We start from the raw sequence: 17,187 nt of genomic DNA on the forward strand, positions 1-17,187 counted from the left end.
TAGTTATTGTAATAATAGTGACGACGACAGCGATAATAATAAAATAACTAAATAAATTACATTAAATAATAAAGAAAGAGCAATAAATAATGAAAAATTTTAAAAAGAACGAAATCGACAATAATAATAAAAAATAAAATTAAGGAAAAGGGGAAAATCCTCCCAAAAAAGCACTTTGTCCCCACGGGGCGCGGGGACCCGCCGCCGGGGCCGGGTCCCCATATTGCACCAAAGCCCACGGCGGAGCCCCGGGGGCCGGTCCGCGGGGCCGCCGCGGGTGGGGGGCGGTGGGGGGGCGTGGGGGTGTCTCCCCCCCCCGTCCCCGCCAGCTCGGCGATGGGGAGGGGTGTCGGGGAGGGGGTCAGTTGTGGAAGAAGGCGTTGAGCTCCTCGTACATGGGGCCCCGCTCGTGCGGGAGGTGCATGTCGTAGGGGAAGATGTTCTCGGAGTGGACCCCCCCGCGCATCCCCGCCGACCCGAAGACCAGGTTGTGGGCGGCGGGGCGGGAGCCGGGCAGCGCCGAGTAGTGCATAGAGTAGTGGTAGCTTTTCTCGTGGTCGGGGGATGAAGAGTCCTGCTTGAGGGAGAAGTTGCCGTTGATGCAGAGCGGAGGGCTGAGCCCCCCGTCGTACTCCGAGCTGTTGTAGTCGGGGGAGGTGTTGCCGTAGAGGCTCTCGTAGGCGGAGGCGCAGTAGCCGTGTGTCCTCAGCCCGTGCGGCCCGGGGCCGGCGGCGGGCGGGCAGGGCGCCGCGGCCAGCCGCGAGCAAGGGTAAGGGTAGGGATGCACGGCGAAGGAGGCGGCGTTGGGGCCGTGGAACCGACCCCCCTCCTGGCCCTGCTCCGTCAGGAAGTTGCGGGAGTTGAGCTGGAGGCAGCCGGCCACCAGGTTGGTGGTGGGCTGGGACAGCCCCTTGCACAGAGTCTGCACGTAGGAGACCAGGTCGGGCCGCTTGCCCGAGCGCAGGATCTCGGAGAGAGCCCAGATGTAGTTCTTGGCCAAGCGGAGGGTCTCGATTTTGGAGAGTTTTTGGGTTTTGGAGTAGCAGGGAACCACCTTGCGCAGGTTGTCCAGGGCCGCGTTCAGGTCGTGCATCCGGTTCCTCTCCCGGGCGTTCGCCTTCTGCCGCCGCAGCTTGGACCGCTCCAGCCGCGCCTTCGTCATCTTCCTCTTCTTGGGGCCGCGCTTCTTGGGCCGCTCGCCCTCCGCCTCCTCCAGGCCTTCCTCCTCCTCCTCCTCCTCCTCCTCGTCCCCTCCTAGCTCCCCTTCCTCCTTGCTCTCTCCCAGCGAACCCTCGGGCGGCTCCTCGGGGAGGGCGCAGCCCTTCCCCGCCCGCTCCTCCTTCTCGCTCCGGGCATCCTCCTCGCACTCCTCGGCCCAACCGGGGAATTTCGGGACTTCGGGGACCAGGCTGGGCTCGCTGAAAAGTCGCGTCAACATGGTGGCTGCAGCGGGGGGCAAAGAGCCAGGCGTTACCGGCGGCCCCGCCGCCCGCCCCCGCCATCCCCGCCCCGCTCCCACCCGCCGGCACCGGCGAAAACGAATTGGGCGCGGGGCCGCCCGCCGCCGCCCCCCGCCCCCGCTGCCCGACCCCGGGGCCACCGGGGCTCTCTCGGGGTGCGGCGATTCCGCCCCGGCCCGACCCCCGCCGGCCCCACCGCCGGGGTCCCCGCGGCCGCCGCCCGCGCCCCCGTCCCGTTCCTCCGCACAACCCCCGCGCCCCCCCCCCGCTCCCGGCCCGCCCGGCGCGCCCCCCCCGCCGGTGCCCCGAGGGCCGGGCCCGGTGTCGCCGGTCCCTTTTTGACGCCTCCAACTTTTCCCTGCCGAGGGCGCGGAGCGGCCCCGCTGGCGGCTCCACCACCGCCTTCCCGGGGCCGGGGGGTCGAGGAGAGACCGCCGCTCCCCCCCTCGCATCCCCAGGTACCCCCGGTACCCCCTCCGGCCCGGTCAGCCGCGCCCGCCTACCCCTCCCCGCCCCGGGGCTCCCCGCGGCCGCGGGAGCGCGGCCCGTAAAATGCGGCGGCACCGACCGGGGGGCGGCGGCGGGGGCGGCCGGGGCCCCCCACCCCCGGGGGGCGCGGTGGCCGCGGGCGGCGGCGCTGCCGGGGGCGGCCCCGGGGCCGGGCGGCGCGGCGGGGCCGGGGCGGGGGGCACCGCCCGGGGCGAGGGCCGGGGGCGCGGCGGGGGAGCGGGGGGGCGGCTCCGCCGGGTCGGGCCCCCCCGGGGCGGCGGCGCGGCGGCTCCGCGCTGATTTCGTTGATGCCGCTCGGCCGCCGCTGCCCGCTCCGTCCCACCGGGACCGCGGCGCCCCGGGCGCGCCCAGGTTTGGTGGGGGGGACCGGGGGCGGCGAAACCCCGACAACCCCCGTTGGGGGGGCTTTGGCGGGGGGAGAAAAGCCCACCGGCGGGGCCCGCGGGGAGTGGGAGAACCGAGGGCCGGGGGAGAACGAAAGATGGGGGGAAAAAAGGGCGAGACGTGGCGGAGAAACAAAATCAACATGGAAGTTGCCTTTTCTCCATTCAAGTTTCCTCCGCTGCCCTCCCAACCCTCCACTTCTTACATAACTCACCTTCGGGCGGACCGCAGGAATTCTTATTTCATTGTTCCCAGCATCTTCTGGGAGCGGGACGCGGCTCCTTGAGGTGCTCCAGCCTCCTGCAGTCCTCTATCCAAAAGGAGGCGAGAGTGGCATCTCTACCCAGCAAAGGGGGTACCAGCTCTGCTGCCAGTGCCATATGGTTGGCACGTCATGCGCGAGAGCTATCACATGAGAGCTAATGATTGACATGCGCTTGCATTCAGGGAGATTTGTCTCTCTGGGGAAGGAGGACTCGCCATCTGTCACTCTGTACTCTAAAAAAAAAAAAAAAAAGGAAAAAAAAAAAAAAGGAAAAAAAAAAAAACCTCTTCCAAATCTCCAGCTCTGCCTACACGCTGCAAAATGGGACCCGGGCGAGATGCAGGCGATGGCGGGGCCGGGAGGAACAATGGAGCCAGCGGGAAAACCGGCCATCCTGGCTGGGCCAAGCGTGGCAGGGACACAGGCGGGCACCGGGGCGAGGGGGGCGATGCCACGGGGACCCTCGCTGGGAGCTGGCATCTGCGGCTCGCCGCAAAGCGCCGCGGCGGCTCGCCCGGGTCCGTCCCCACCCTCAGCCGGCGGCCGAGAGGCGATGGCTGCGGTGGCGAGGGCCTGGCGCGGGCTGGGGGCACGGCAGAGGCGGTGGCACTGCCCGCTTTGCCCGCTGCAGGTGTGGCACGGTGGCCGCGGGGCCGCGTGCGGGTGGCACAGGGACGCGCTGGCACCTCCGTGGCCATACGGCCACGCCGACGTCCCTCCACCCGTGGCATTGCCCCACACGGCCTTTGGCACCCTCTGGGCACCCCCTTGCACGCTCACACCGGGGCACGCGGGGCTGAGCCCCCACGGGTGCCAATCCCACGGCGCCGGGGGTTGAGGCCCGGCCGTGCCACGCAGCCACCGAGGCCTTTGTCTGCCAGGGAGCTCCTCGCTGCTGTGCCACCCTGCAGCCCCCAAATCTGTCCCCACCGCAGTGAGCGTGCGCCCAGAAATCCCTGCTGCCCCTTCGGTGGGCAGCGGCCGGGCCGCGGAACCTAAACGGGCACGCAGCGTCCCCAGGGGCCACTTCCCGTCACCCGGTGACCCGCGGAGGCCGGTGCCACGTCCCGGATCCCCTCTGTGCCCACAAACCCGGGCTCAGGGCCTGCCTGGCCCGAGGGGTGCGGGCAGGGGCTGGGTGCCACACACCAGCACGTGCGAGGGTGGCACGGCCGCGGCGTGGGCACGGTGACAGCGGTGGCCGTGGGCACACGCAGACAAAGGGCTGGCCGTGCCCGGCCCCCAGGGCTTTGCCAGGGCCAGCGGTGGTGCCCATTCCCCCGGTGCGGGTGCCGGGGCTGGCACGTGGCAGAGGGGCTCCGCCGGTGGCGAGCGTCCCCCTGAGTGCCACTCAGATGGCACCTGGGCCGGGGCCGGCCCGCAGGGAGGCAGGGCTGGGCTGGGCCACGCTGGGCACCGATTCCCGGGCGTCCTCCTGGCACCACGCATCCCTTTCCCGCGGCACCGCTCAGCTCCCTGGGCTGCTGCCACCTCCGGTGTGCCCGTGGGGGCACCAGGAGCCCGCCTCGCCTGGCACCTGGGGCACACCGGAGCCAGCTCCGGGTGTGTCCCCGCTGCCCAGCCATCGGTCCCCACCCTCGGAGGGTGGCCACAGCCCGGGTGCCAGGGCAGCAGAGCCGCCGGTGCCCCGACAGCAGAATCACGGCGCGTGGGGGACCCACGGGGCCGCAGTGCGAGTGGCCCATGCGGGGACAAGGATGGGGACAAGGATGGGGACAAGGATGAGCCACCAGCCCCTGGCCCGGGGTGCCCATGGCAGCCTAATTAGCAGGCGGCGAGGGCGAGGGTGGGCGCCGGCGTGAGGCTCATCAGCATGCGCAGTGCTTGGAGGGAGAAGAAAGTGGAGACATGAAACGGGGAGAGGAGATGAAAGGGGAGCAGGGAGATGAAAACCCAAAGCTCTGCCTCGCTGGGTGCAGCGGGTGGTGCTGGGGGCCCTGGGCCGGGCTGTGCCCGGGCACGGCCCTGGGAGAGGGCAGGAGTGGCATCCCCGGGTTGTCCCCGAGCTGTCCCCGAGCTGTCCCGGGGCTGTCCCCCTGCTGTCCCGTGATTTTGGGACGGGATTGCACCCCCAGAGCTGAGCAGGGATCTGGCAGCACAGCGCAGGGTGGGATGGGCAGGATCCATCCCGTGGGAATTGGGCCGGGTGAGGCTGAGCTGAATGAACCCAGGCCCAGGCACATTTTGGGGAGCACTTTGGAGCACGGTGGGAGCAGGAGCAGGGCCTGGGCCGGGTGAGGCTGAGCTGAACCCAGGCCCAGGCACATTTTGGGGAGCACTTTGGAGCACGGTGGGAGCAGGGGCAGGGCCTGGGCCGGCTGAGGCTGAGCTGAACCCAGGCCCAGGCACATTTTGGGGAGCACTTTGGAGCACGGTGGGAGCAGGAGCAGGGCTGGGTTCTGCCTTTTTGGGTCTGGCGGACATGGCTCAGTGTCCCCGTGTGCCTGTCCCAGCGCTGCCACCTCCGGTCCCTGGCCAGCCCTGTCACATCTCTGGTGGCCTCGGTGCCAGGCAGGCACAGTGAGGAGCTCGGCAGAGGCACGAGGCTCTTTCCTCTCCCAAAATCCATCCTCGCCGTGCCTCCAGCAGGCAGCGATGGGCGCAGCCGGGGTCCCTGCCCGCGGCACCGCTGGCTCCGTCCCCGAGCTGCGTGCCAGGGGACACGGCGAGGGCACGGAAGCGGCTGGGGCGGTGGGAGCCGGGTGCTGGGTGGTGCCCGGGACACGGCTGGGAGCCAGCTGGGCCCGCGGCGGCTCCGGGGACCCGCGTGGGCCGAGTTCACCGGGGCTCAGCCGGCTGCCACAGCCGCGGCCCCGTGGCACCGCCTCGGCCGGGCCACCCCCGGTGTGGCACGGGGGGTCATGCCAGCTGGCTCCTGTCACCGGTGGGGTCCCTGCTGGCCATCAGCGAGGCCGATCCACGCGGGGCCCGGCCGATGGATCCGGCTCCGGCATCTCCCCGCGAGCGGTGGCGGGGGGGAGGTGGGGGCCGCTGCCAGATGGAGCCGGCTCTGCGCTGCAATATTTCTGGGAGGTGAAGGCTGGGGAGAGATGGATGCGCTAACGTGCGGCGGAGCCACCGCCGGGAATGTCGCTGAGGGGAGGAGAGCGGCGGGAGCAGGAGCTGAGCCCGTCCCTGTCCCCGTCCCTGTCCCCGTCCCTGTCCCCGTCCTTGTCCCCGCGGCCTTCGGGCCGGGTCCCTGCAGCAGCTCCGCCCTGGTGGGACCCATCCCCACCCCTGGGCATCTTCCAGGCAGCGGGGGAGGAGGGTGGGGGGCTCTGGGGGATGGGGAGGGGTGGGTGCTGCCCTGCCCCTCCCCGTGTCCCTAAAAGTCCCTGCAGCGCTGCCTGTGCAGGGTGATGGGTGGGGAGCTGGTGGAGGAGGGAAACTGAGGAAAGAGAGGGGGGCCCTGGCCGAGCTGGCATCAGGGGGGTTTGGGGAATCCTTCATCTTCTGCCAAAGGAGGATGAGGAGATGCTGGGCCGGCCCTGGCGCTGCGGTGTGGCTGCTTCACCCACTGGATCCTGCTGCCAGGGCACCCAAATTCCTGCTCATATCCCCCACCTGTGTCCCCAGCCTGTCCTCCGAACCTGTCCCCAAATCCTGTCCCCCATCCTTTCCCTCATCCTGTCCCCCTGTCCCCCATCCTGTCCCCCTGTCCCCATCCTGTCCCCCATCCTGTCCCCTATCCTGTCCCCCCATCCTGTCCCCATCCTGTCCCCCCATCCTGTCCCCCTGTCCCCATCCTGTCCCCCCATCCTGTCCCCCCATCCTGTCCCCTTGTCCCCCATCCTGTCCCCCCATCCTGTCCCCCCATCCTGTCCCCCCATCCTGTCCCCCATCCTGTCCCCCATCCTGTCCCCCTGTCCCCCATCCTGTCCCCATCCTGTCCCCCATCCTGTCCCCCATCCTGTCCCCCTGTCCCCATCCTGTCCCCATCCTGTCCCCCATCCTGTCCCCCATCCTGTCCCCCTGTCCCCCATCCTGTCCCCCATCCTGTCCCCATCCTGTCCCCATCCTGTCCCCCCATCCTGTCCCCTATCCTGTCCCCTTGTCCCCCATCCTGTCCCCTTGTCCCCCATCCTGTCCCCATCCTGTCCCCCACACTCACACACAGCCCAGGGACTTGACACGAGCTCTTTAAGCCGCGCGTTGTTAATTAGGAAAATGCCACCCGGGAATTGCCCGGTGGGAAACTGCGGCTCCACGTGGGGCTGGGGACAGATGACAGTGGGCTGGGGACACCGCACACTTGTCCCCCGTGCCCCAAACTCCTTTGTCACCCCCGTGCTCGCCCCTGCTGGGGTCAGATGTCCTTTGGGGACAGGGGACCGAGGCCACCCTGATGATGTCCCAAAACCCGGGGACATCCCGGCTGCTCTGGGATGTCACCGGGCTCCAGGAGCGGCCGCTGGGGCAGGTCGGGGGGCACTGGGGGTGGCACCAGCGCGGGCTGAGTGGGTGCTGCTGGCAGCGGCCTCGGCCCCCCGTGGCAGATGGTCACTGGCATGACCCGTTTTGGGGCTGCCCAGGACCATTTTTGGGTTGCCCAGGCCCGTTTCTGGGGCTACCCGTGCCCGTTTTGGGGCTGCCTGGACCCATTTTGGGGCTGCCCTGGACCGTTTTGGGGCTGCCCGGACCCATTTTTGGGCTGCCCATGCCCGTTTTGGGTTGCCCAGGCCCGTTTTTGGGGCTACCCGTGCCCGTTTTGGGGCTGCCTGGACCCGTTTTGGGGCTGCCCAGGTCCGATTTTGGGGCTGCTGGACCCATTTTTGGGGCTGCCCATGCCCGTTTTGGGTTGCCCAGGCCCGTTTTTGGGGGCTGTCTGGGACCATTTTTGGGTCTCCCTGAACCCGTTTTGGGGCTGCCTGGACCCATTTTTGGGTCTGCCTGAACCCGTTTTGGGGCTGCCCAGGACCGTTTTGGGGATGCCTGGACCCATTTTTGGGGCTGCCCAGGCCCATTTTTTGGGGCTGCCTGGGACCATTTTGAGGCTGCCCAGGCCCTTTTTTGGGGCTGCCCAGGCCCATTTTTTGGGCTACCTGGGACCTTTTTGGGGCTGCCTGGACCCGTTTTGGGGCTGCCCGGGCCCGTTTCTGGGGCTACCCATGCCCGTTTTGGGGGGCTGCCCGGGTCCCGTTTTTGGGGCTGCCTGGATCCGTTTTGGGGCTGCCCAGGCCCGTTTTGGGGCTGCCTGTGCCCGTTTTTGGGGCTGGTGGTGCCCGGTGCTGGGGGGATGTGGCACACGGGGGTGGTGGGGGCTGCCCATAGCCATGGCCCCCTCCATCACCCCCCATTTCCCTTGCCTGCCCCCCAAAACCGGGGACAGGCGGCTGGTGGATGCCCTGGAAGTGTGTCAGGCCTGAGCCAGCGGGGTGGGCACAGGTGAAGGGACACCTGGGTGGCACCAGGGACAAAAGCCAAGGGCTGGACACGGAGCTGTGGGGCTGGGGGTGCCAAGCCCCACCCTGGGGAGTCTCAGGTCACATCCCCCGGTGCTGCTGTCACAGAACTCAACCCCACAGCACCGGGGATGCCAGCGTGGGGCACCCTGGGGTGCTCCCCCCATCCCTGGGTGCCCCAATCCCCGGGGACACCGGGGACCCCCATCCCACCTCGCCGGCGCTTTCGGGGAGGAGCAGCGCCCGCACCCCAACGCCGAGGTGGGGAGGGGGCCTGGCCGGGATTTGGGGAGATTTGGGGAGATTTGGGGAGGGTCTCCATGGCGACAGAGCGCGATGACGACAGTCGCCATGGCGAGGCTGCGTGGCCCGGCCCGTTGCCATGGCGATGCGCCTGGCACAGCCAGTCGCCATGGAGATGGCCGAGGGATGGAGCGGTCCCCATGGCTCGGGGACCGGGTGGGATGGGGGAAAAGGGGGTGTCCCGGGGGCTGAACCCCCCAACTCACACGCGAGGCCTGCCCGGCACCGCCGCCCGCCCGGTGCCGCCTCGTGCCCGGTGCCGGTGCCGCCGCCCGGGATCGTTTTCACGAGGCTTTTCCACTCCAGTTCACACTCCCATCTGACAGGCCCAACTTCTCATTTTCAGAGTAATCACTCCACTGCACTAATTGCACATGCAAATATGCAAATTCGTATTAATTAATTACTATACTAATTAGTTCTGTGGTATTTGCGAGTAATAAATCATTCGGAGGGAGCGGGAAGCTGGAGACCTGGCCCATTTACACTTCGCATAAAAATTTAATAGGCGCTCCGGCTGATCCGGGACAGCCGCGCCACCGCGCTTAAAGGCGCAGAGCGGGCCTGGCACGGCGTGGGGGGCACAGCCGGGGTGCCAGGGCGTGCAGAGCGGGCAGGGAAAAGCAAAATTGGGGAAAAGCAGCGCGGAGGAGGAACGGCGGTGGTTTGGGTGTAGGGGATGGAGGGGGGTGATGGATGTGGTGGTGGTGTTGGCGGTTTCCTTGTTGGGAAACTGAGGCAGAGAGGGCAGGGTGGGGGTCCCCGCTGCTGCACCCAAGTATGTGTGTGTGGGGTCTTCTCTTGATCCTCCTGGCACTCGAGGATGGGGGTACCTGGGGGTAGCTGAGCTGGTTGTCACCGGCCACCGCTCTACACCGGCACGGTGACCACGGCATAAGGGTCACCAGACAGGCACTGTGACCACGCTGGCACAGTGACAGACCAGAATGGTCACCAGACAGGCACTGTGACCACGCTGGCACAGTGACAGACCAGAATGGTCACCAGACAGGCACCGTGACCACGCTGGCACAGTGACAGACCAGAATGGTCACCAGACAGGTATCGTGAGGACACTGGCACAGTGGCCACTCCAGAATGGTCACCAGACAGGCACCGTGAACATGCTGGCACCGTGACCATGCCATAAGGGTCACCAGACTGGCACCGTGACCATGCTGGCACGGTGGCCACACCACAATGGTCACCAGACTGGCACTGTGACCATGCTGGCACGGTGACCATGCCATAAGGGTCACCAGACTGGCACCGTGACCATGCTGGCACGGTGGCCACACCACAATGGTCACCAGACTGGCACCGTGACCATGCTGGCACCATGACCATGCCATAAGGGTCACCAGACAGGCACCGTGACCATGCTGGCACGGTGGCCACACCACAATGGTCACCAGACTGGCACTGTGACCATGCTGGCACGGTGACCATGCCAGAATGGTCACCAGACTGGCACAGTGACCACACCAGAATGTTCACCAGACAGACACCATGACCATGCTGGCATGGTGGCCACACCAGAATGGTCACCAGACAGAAACGGTGACCACGTTGGCACAGTGACCACGCCAGAAAGGTCACCAGACAGGCACCGTGAGGACACTGGCACTGTGACTACACCAGAAAGGTCACCACACTGGCACAGTGGCCACTCCAGAATGGTCACCAGACAGGCACCGTGAACATGCTGGAACGGTGATCACACCATAAGGGTCACCAGACAGGCACCGTGACCATGCTGGTGACTACATGACCGTGACTACACCAGGATGGCAACCACACTGGCACAGTGACCATGCCAGAACGGTCACCAGACAGAAACGGTGACCACGTTGGCACAGTGACCACGCCAGAAAGGTCACCAGACAGGCACCGTGAGGACACTGGCACTGTGACTACACCAGAAAGGTCACCACACTGGCATGGTGACCAGACCAGAACAGTCACCAGACAGGCACCGCAACCATGCTGGAACAGTGACCATGCCATAAGGGTCACCAGACAGGCACCGTGACCATGCTGGTGACTACATGACCGTGACTACACCAGGATGGCCACCACACTGGCACAGTGACCATGCCAGAATGGTCACCAGACAGGCACCATGACCATGTTGGCACCGTGACCATGCCATAAGGGTCACCAGACAGGCACGGTGACCACGCTGGCACAGTGACCACGCCAGAATGGTCACCAGACAGGCACCGTGAACATGCTGGCATGGTGGACATGCCAGAGTGGTCACTAGACAGACACTGTGACCATGCTGGAACGGTGACCATGCCATAAGGGTCACCAGACTGGCACTGTGACGACACCAGCACTGTGACCACACCAGCACCGCGATCGTGCCAGCGTCACAACTGTGATGCCACTGGCACCGTAATCATGCCAGCATGGTGACCACACCGGCACCACGGTGACCACATTGGCACTGTGACCACATGCCACCACATGCCAGCATGGTGACCACGGTGACCACATTGGCACTGCGACCACTCTGGCACTGCCAACACACCAGCACTGTGACTGTGCCAGCACAGTGACCACGCTGCCAGGGTGACCACACTTCAGGGTGACCACACCGTCAGGGTGACCATGCTGTCAGGGTGACCATGCCGTCAGGGTGACGGCATTGGCATGGTGACCACACTTCAGGGTGACCACAGTGCCAGGGTGACCACACTTCAGGGTGACCACACTTCAGGGTGACCATGCCGTCAGGGTGACGGCATTGGCATGGTGACCATGCTGCCAGGGTGACCACGGTGCCAGGGTGACCACGCCATCAGGGTGACAACGCCGTCAGGGTGACCACACTGTCAGGGTGAACACATTGCCAGGGTGACCACGCCACCAGGGTGACCACATTGGCACGGTGACCATGCTGTCAGGGTGACCACACTTCAGGGTGACCATGCTGCCGGGTTGACCACGCCATCAGGGTGACCACACTTCAGGGTGACCACGCTGCCAGGGTGACAACATTAGCATGGTGACCACACTTCAGGGTGACTGCCAGGGTGACCACGCCATCAGGGTGACCACACTTCAGGGTGACCATGCTGTCAGGGTGAAAACATTAGCATGGTGACCACACTTCAGGGTGACCACATTGCCGGGTTGACCACGCCATCAGGGTGACCACACTTCAGGGTGACCACGCTGCCAGGGTGACAACATTAGCATGGTGACCACACTTCAGGGTGACTGCCAGGGTGACCATGCTGTCAGGGTGACCACACTTCAGGGTGACCATGCTGCTGGGTTGACCACGCCATCAGGGTGACCACACTTCAGGGTGACTGCTAGGGTGACAATGCTGTCAGGGTGACCACCCCGTCAGGGTGACCACCCCGTCAGGGTGACCATGCCGTCAGTGTGACCATGCTGCCAGGGTGACCACACTTCAGGGTGACCACGCCATCATGGTGACCACACCACCACGGTGACCTCCTTGGCACCACGGCCAGGCTGGCACCGCCACCGCGCCAGCCCGGCGCAGCCGCTCCCCGCTGCCACCGTGGGGGATTTTGGGAGCCTTTAATTGTCGTAAGCGCAGATTAATTAAGCAGCGATAAACACAAACGCATGCATTATTGATGGAGAAGGGTGAGCTGGGGTTGGCGCCATCGCTGTAATTAAATACAAACCTCGAGCTGCCCGGCGTCACGGGACAAATTACACCGCGACCGCGACACGTGTCGGGCGCCGCCGCCGGCACCGGGCCCTGTCCCGCCCTGGCACACGCGTGAGCACACACGTGAACACGCCTGGCACATGTGTGTGGATGTGCACAGCCCTGGCACATGCGTGAGCACACGGTCCTGGCACGTGCATGAGCACATGCATGAACACGCCTGGCACACACGTGTGTGGATGTGCACGGCCCTGGCATATGAATGAGCACGTGCGTGAACACGCCTGGCACACACGTGTGTGGATGTGCACAGCCCTGGCACACACGTGAGCACATGCGTGAACACGGCTGGCACATGCGTGCGGATGTGCACAGCCCTGGCACACATGTGGATGCACACACATGGATGCACACGCATGAACACGCCTGGCACACGTGTGTGGATGTACACAGCCCTGGCACACGCATGAGCACAGACGTGGGTGCACACACATGAAAATGCCTGGCACACATGTACAGATGTACACAGTCCTGGTACACACATGGATGCACACGCATGAACACGCCTGGCACAGACATGTGGATATGCACAGACCTGACACACGCATGAACACACATGTGGATGCACATGCATGAACACGCCTGGCACACAGGTATGGATGAGCACAGCCCTGGGACACACGTGGATGCACACATGGGTGCACACGTATGAAAACGCCTGGCACACATGTACAGATGTACACAGTCCTGCACATGCATGGATGCACACGCATGAACACGCTGGCACATGTGTGTGGATGTGCACAGCCCTGGCACACACACGCACGTGCACACACATACACACACACACACATAAACACACACATGCACACACACATGCACACCCACGCACATGTACACAGACACGCACGTGCACACACACGTGCGCACGCACGCATGCACACGCACACACATGAACACGCATGAACACATGCACACACATGCACACACACATGAACACACATGAGCACACACATGAACACACACACGCACACACACGCACACACACGCACACACATGAACACACATGAACACACACGCACACACACGCACACACACGCACACACATGCACACACATGCACACACATGAACACACACGCACACACATGCACGCCCCCTCCAGGCTCCTCCCTCCTGTCCCCTCCCCCCTCCCCGAACCCCCCCTGGCAGCGGGACCCCCTCCCCCCGCGTGACTGGAGCCCCCCGTGGGCACCGCCCCCCCCCGCGCCCCGTGGGGACCCTCCTGGCCGTGTCCCCTCCCCACGCCCCGCGGGGACCCCTCCATACCCCCCGGGACCCCCCCACGCCCCCCGGGACCCCCCCATACCCCCCGGGACCCCCCCACGCCCCCCGGGACCCCTCCATACCCCCCGGGACCCCCGCACGCCCCCCGGGACCCCTCCATACCCCCCGGGACCCCCCCACGCCCCCCGGGACCCCCGCACGCCCCCCGGGACCCCCCACACCCCCCGGGACCCCTCCATACCCCCCGGGACCCCCCCACGCCCCCCGGGACCCCCCACGCCCCGCGGGGACAGGGGACGGTGCCCGGGGGGCTGCGGGAGCGCGGCCAGCCCGGCTGTGCCCCCCGGCCCCCCCTGGCCGGCGCGGGGTGGGGTGGGGGGTGCCAGCTGGCAGCTATTTATTAACCAGTCATGGTTAAATTGGTTTATAAATTAACAGATGTTTTAACTTTAGCCTTTCTTCTGGGAATGGAGGCAGCGAACTGCTCCGCGCTGGCGGCCGGGACCCCCACCCCAGCCCAGCCCGGGGGGGGTCAGCGATGGGCTGGGGGGGAGCCCCCCTTCAGCCCACCCTGCCAGGGCTCCGTGGGGGCACCGGGATGAGTTTTAGGATTTTTTGGGGTCCCACCTTCCGCAGGGAAAAGGGGTGGGTGAGGCTTCAGGTTGTAGCGGGGTAAGTGCTACAGGTGGGTAAACTGAGGCACGCCATGACCCCCCCCCCCCCCGAGTCTCACCTCCTGGAACACCCCCAGATTTTTCCGCCCCCCACATTCCCCCTTTTTATCCTCCCAGGATTTCCCCCTCAAGGTTTTTCCCGTTCAGCCCCTCCTGCTCCGGGCACACCCTGGCACCGGGCTGCGTGTGCATGAACCCCCCCAAACCAGCACAGCCGCTGCTTGGGTGGGTGCCCACCCCCCAGGACCCCCCAGGACCCCCCAAATTCCACGCGTGGTGTGGGTGCAAGGCTGGGCATGGTCCCCTGGCTCCGCTCCGGCCGCCCTGTGCCAAAGCCCCCGAGTCGCTGCCCGGCCCACGCGGCCGTGCCAGCCGCGGGTGGCCGTGCCAGCCTGGCCACGCCAGCCTCGGCAGTGACATCTGCCACCGCGGCACACGGCGCTGCCGAGGCCCGGAGGGGCTGGGGGGGATGCAGCCCCCCTGCCCGCCCCGTTGGGGGTTCAGGGGTGCCACTCCTCCTCCTCTTCTTCCTCCTCCTCCTCCTCCTCCTCCTCGTCGTGCTGGGGACGCGGCCACCCCTGTCCTGCCAGCTGTGGGGACATCCAGGGACACGGTCCCTCCTCCTGCCGCCGCGGGAGCCCCCGCGCTTTTTGGGATAGGGGGTGGCAGACCACCCCACATCATGCTAAAGGCACGGGATTGGAGCCCCCCGATGGTTATAGGGGTGCAGCCCCCCCAGTCCTGCCTCAGTTTCCCCACCGCACCCCCCAGTGCTGCCCAGTGTCCCTGAGTAGGGCAGCGGGTGCCTTTTCCCCAGCCCCCCCCTTTAAAGCCCCATTTTGGGAAGGTCCCTCCCAGGCCCCCTTCCCCTCTGCAGCCCCCCAGCAGTGAAGGGGTTAAGCCCCCTGCTCCCTCCCACCGCCCCCTCGGGCTCCCACGCGTGCTCTGCTCCCACGCGCGTTCCCACTCCCGGCATCTCCTCTGCACCCAGGGGAGCACCGGCCCCCGCTGCAGCTCCGGGGGGGGGGGGGCTGCTGCACCCACGGGGTGGTTTTGGGGTGCGAGGGGCGGCTCGGGGGGCTCAGCTGGGAGGGGACACCCGGGAGCGGGGTGAGGGACATCCCCGCAGGGCAGAACGGGGGGCCCGGAGGGGGATAGCGGGGTGAAGGGCACGGCGCGGGGGTCCCGGCACCTCCAGCACGCCCCTCACCCATCCTGTGGCCACGTCCCCCCGGCACTCACCCTTGGGCCGTGCGATCGTCCCCACGGTGTGTTTGTCCCTGCAAGGCCCTGTCCCTGCGGTGTCCTGTCCCAGGAGGGTCCTGTCCCCGTGGCACCTTGTCCCTGGTGTACCCCGTCACCACGACACTGTCCCTGGCACATCCTGTCCCCACCACGCTCCACCCCTGGGGCACTTCATCCTCGTGGGACACTGTCCCCACCATGATCCATCCCTGGGACACTTCGTCCTCCTGGGACCCTGTCCCCACCACGCTCCACCTCTGGGACATTTCAACCCCGTGGGACCCTGTCCCCACCACGCTCCACCTCTGGGGCACTTCATCCTCCTGGGACCCTGTCCCCACCATGATCCACACCCAGCACACCCTGTCCCCACCACGCTCCATCCCTGGGGTACTTCATCCTCCTGGGACCCTGTCCCCACCACGCTCCACCTCTAGGACATTTCAACCCCGTGGGACCCTGTCCCCACCACGCTCCACCCCCCACACATCCTGTCCCCACCACGCTCCACCCCTGGGACAATTCATCCTCGTGGGACCCTGTCCACACCATGCTCCACCCCCAGCACACCCTGTCTGTCCCCACGATGGCCCCATCCTCGGGGCACTTTGTCCCCATGAGACCCTGTCCCCACCATGCTCCACACCCACCACACACTGTCCCCACCATGATCCACCCCTGGGACACTTCATCCTCGTGGGACCCTGTCCCCACCATGATCCATCCCTGGGGCACTTCATCCTCCTGGGACCCTGTCCCCACCACGCTCCACCTCTGGAACACTTCATCCTCCTGGGACCCTGTCCCCACCATGATCCACCCCTGGGACACTTCATCCTCCTGGGACCCTGTCCCCACCACGCTCCACCCCTGGGGCTCTTTGCCCCCATGAGACCCTGTCCCCACCACGCTCCACCCCCAGCAATCCCTGTCCCCACGATGGCCCATCCCTGGAGCTCTTCGTCCCCATGAGACCCCGCTGGGCACGATGCTCCACCCCAGCACACCCTGTCCCCGCGGTGTCCCACCCCCAGCACACCCTGTCCCCGTGCCACCCTGTCCCCACCACGCTCCGTCCCTGGCGTGCCCCCCGCACCACGACGCCCCGTCCCATCTTGTGCCCACCGCGCTCCATCCCCGCACCCTCTGCCCCCGTGATGCCGCGCCGCGGGCTCCGCGGTGCGCTCAGGCTCCTCGCCGCTGCCCGCTGGCGGGGGGCGAGCTCTTCTTCCCTCAACCCGCTGCTATTTTTACTCTCTCTTCTCTGCGGGAGGATTCGCTGCTGCGCGGAGCTGCAGCCCCCGCGGCACCGCGGCACGGGCACGGGGACGGGCACGGCACGGGCACGGGGACGGGCACGGCACGGGTGCTGTCCCGGCGACGAGCGGGGCCATGTGTGCCACACGTGTGCCTGGAAGGTGCCCCCGTGTTGCGGACCCCCCCCCAATCCCCCGTGCCACGCTGCAGGTGCCACCCGCGGGTGACGCTGCGTGGGCGCGGGCGCGGGCGGCGCCTGCCGATCCCGGGGGGCTGCGGGTGCCGGCGCTGCCGCAGCGCAGGGAGGGGAGGGGGCCCGGCCACCCCCTCACACGGCGTCTTCGTGGGTGGGAGAAGCGGGAACAGCAGCGGGATGGAGCCCGGGAACCTGTTGCCATAACGACTCCGGGTCCTGGGATGGGGACGGTGCTCGGAGCCTGGCACGGGGGACACCCGGCACAGGGCCAGCCAGGGGACAAGGGTGACCGAGGGACCCCTCACCTTGTCCCCAGATTTTGCTCTCCATGAGGAACACTGGGCTCTGCTGACGCCTGTCCCAGATTTGTCCCCACCCGACTGGTCACTGCGCTGTGCCACAGCCACAAGTTTGTCACCCGGAGACACGTTTTGTCACCCAGAGCCCGGCTTTGTCACACAGAGCCAAGATTCGTCACGCCGATCCAAGATTTCTTGCCCAGAGCTGGACTTTGTCACCTAGAGTTG

At 66.5% G+C, this 17,187-nt stretch overlaps 1 protein-coding gene and 1 long non-coding RNA gene across 2 annotated transcripts; both read right to left on the reverse strand.

The window, feature by feature from the left end:
- Positions 1-321: 321 nt before the first annotated feature.
- On the reverse strand, positions 322-2,854 carry NEUROD2 (neuronal differentiation 2). Its single transcript, XM_021532991.3, has 2 exons — positions 2,569-2,854; positions 322-1,443 (listed from the first exon to the last, which is right to left on the reverse strand). Exon 2 carries the CDS (start codon positions 1,436-1,438, stop codon positions 362-364), a length of 1,077 nt encoding a protein of 358 aa, XP_021388666.1. The 5' UTR covers positions 1,439-1,443; positions 2,569-2,854; the 3' UTR covers positions 322-361.
- An 11,449-nt stretch (positions 2,855-14,303) lies between these two features.
- On the reverse strand, positions 14,304-16,578 carry LOC110471936 (uncharacterized). Its single transcript, XR_002465667.3, has 3 exons — positions 16,351-16,578; positions 15,205-15,306; positions 14,304-14,552 (listed from the first exon to the last, which is right to left on the reverse strand). It is a non-coding gene; the product is annotated as an uncharacterized LOC110471936 (long non-coding RNA).
- Positions 16,579-17,187: the final 609 nt, after the last annotated feature.

This window comes from Lonchura striata, chromosome 25, assembly GCF_046129695.1.
Source record: "Lonchura striata isolate bLonStr1 chromosome 25, bLonStr1.mat, whole genome shotgun sequence".
Classification (NCBI taxonomy): Eukaryota; Metazoa; Chordata; class Aves; order Passeriformes; family Estrildidae; genus Lonchura; species Lonchura striata.

Bases quoted from the DNA above. Each gene is read 5' to 3' on its own strand.
- NEUROD2 (XM_021532991.3), bottom strand. From the start codon at position 1,438: ATGTTGACGCGACTTTTCAGCGAGCCCAGCCTGGTCCCCGAAGTCCCG.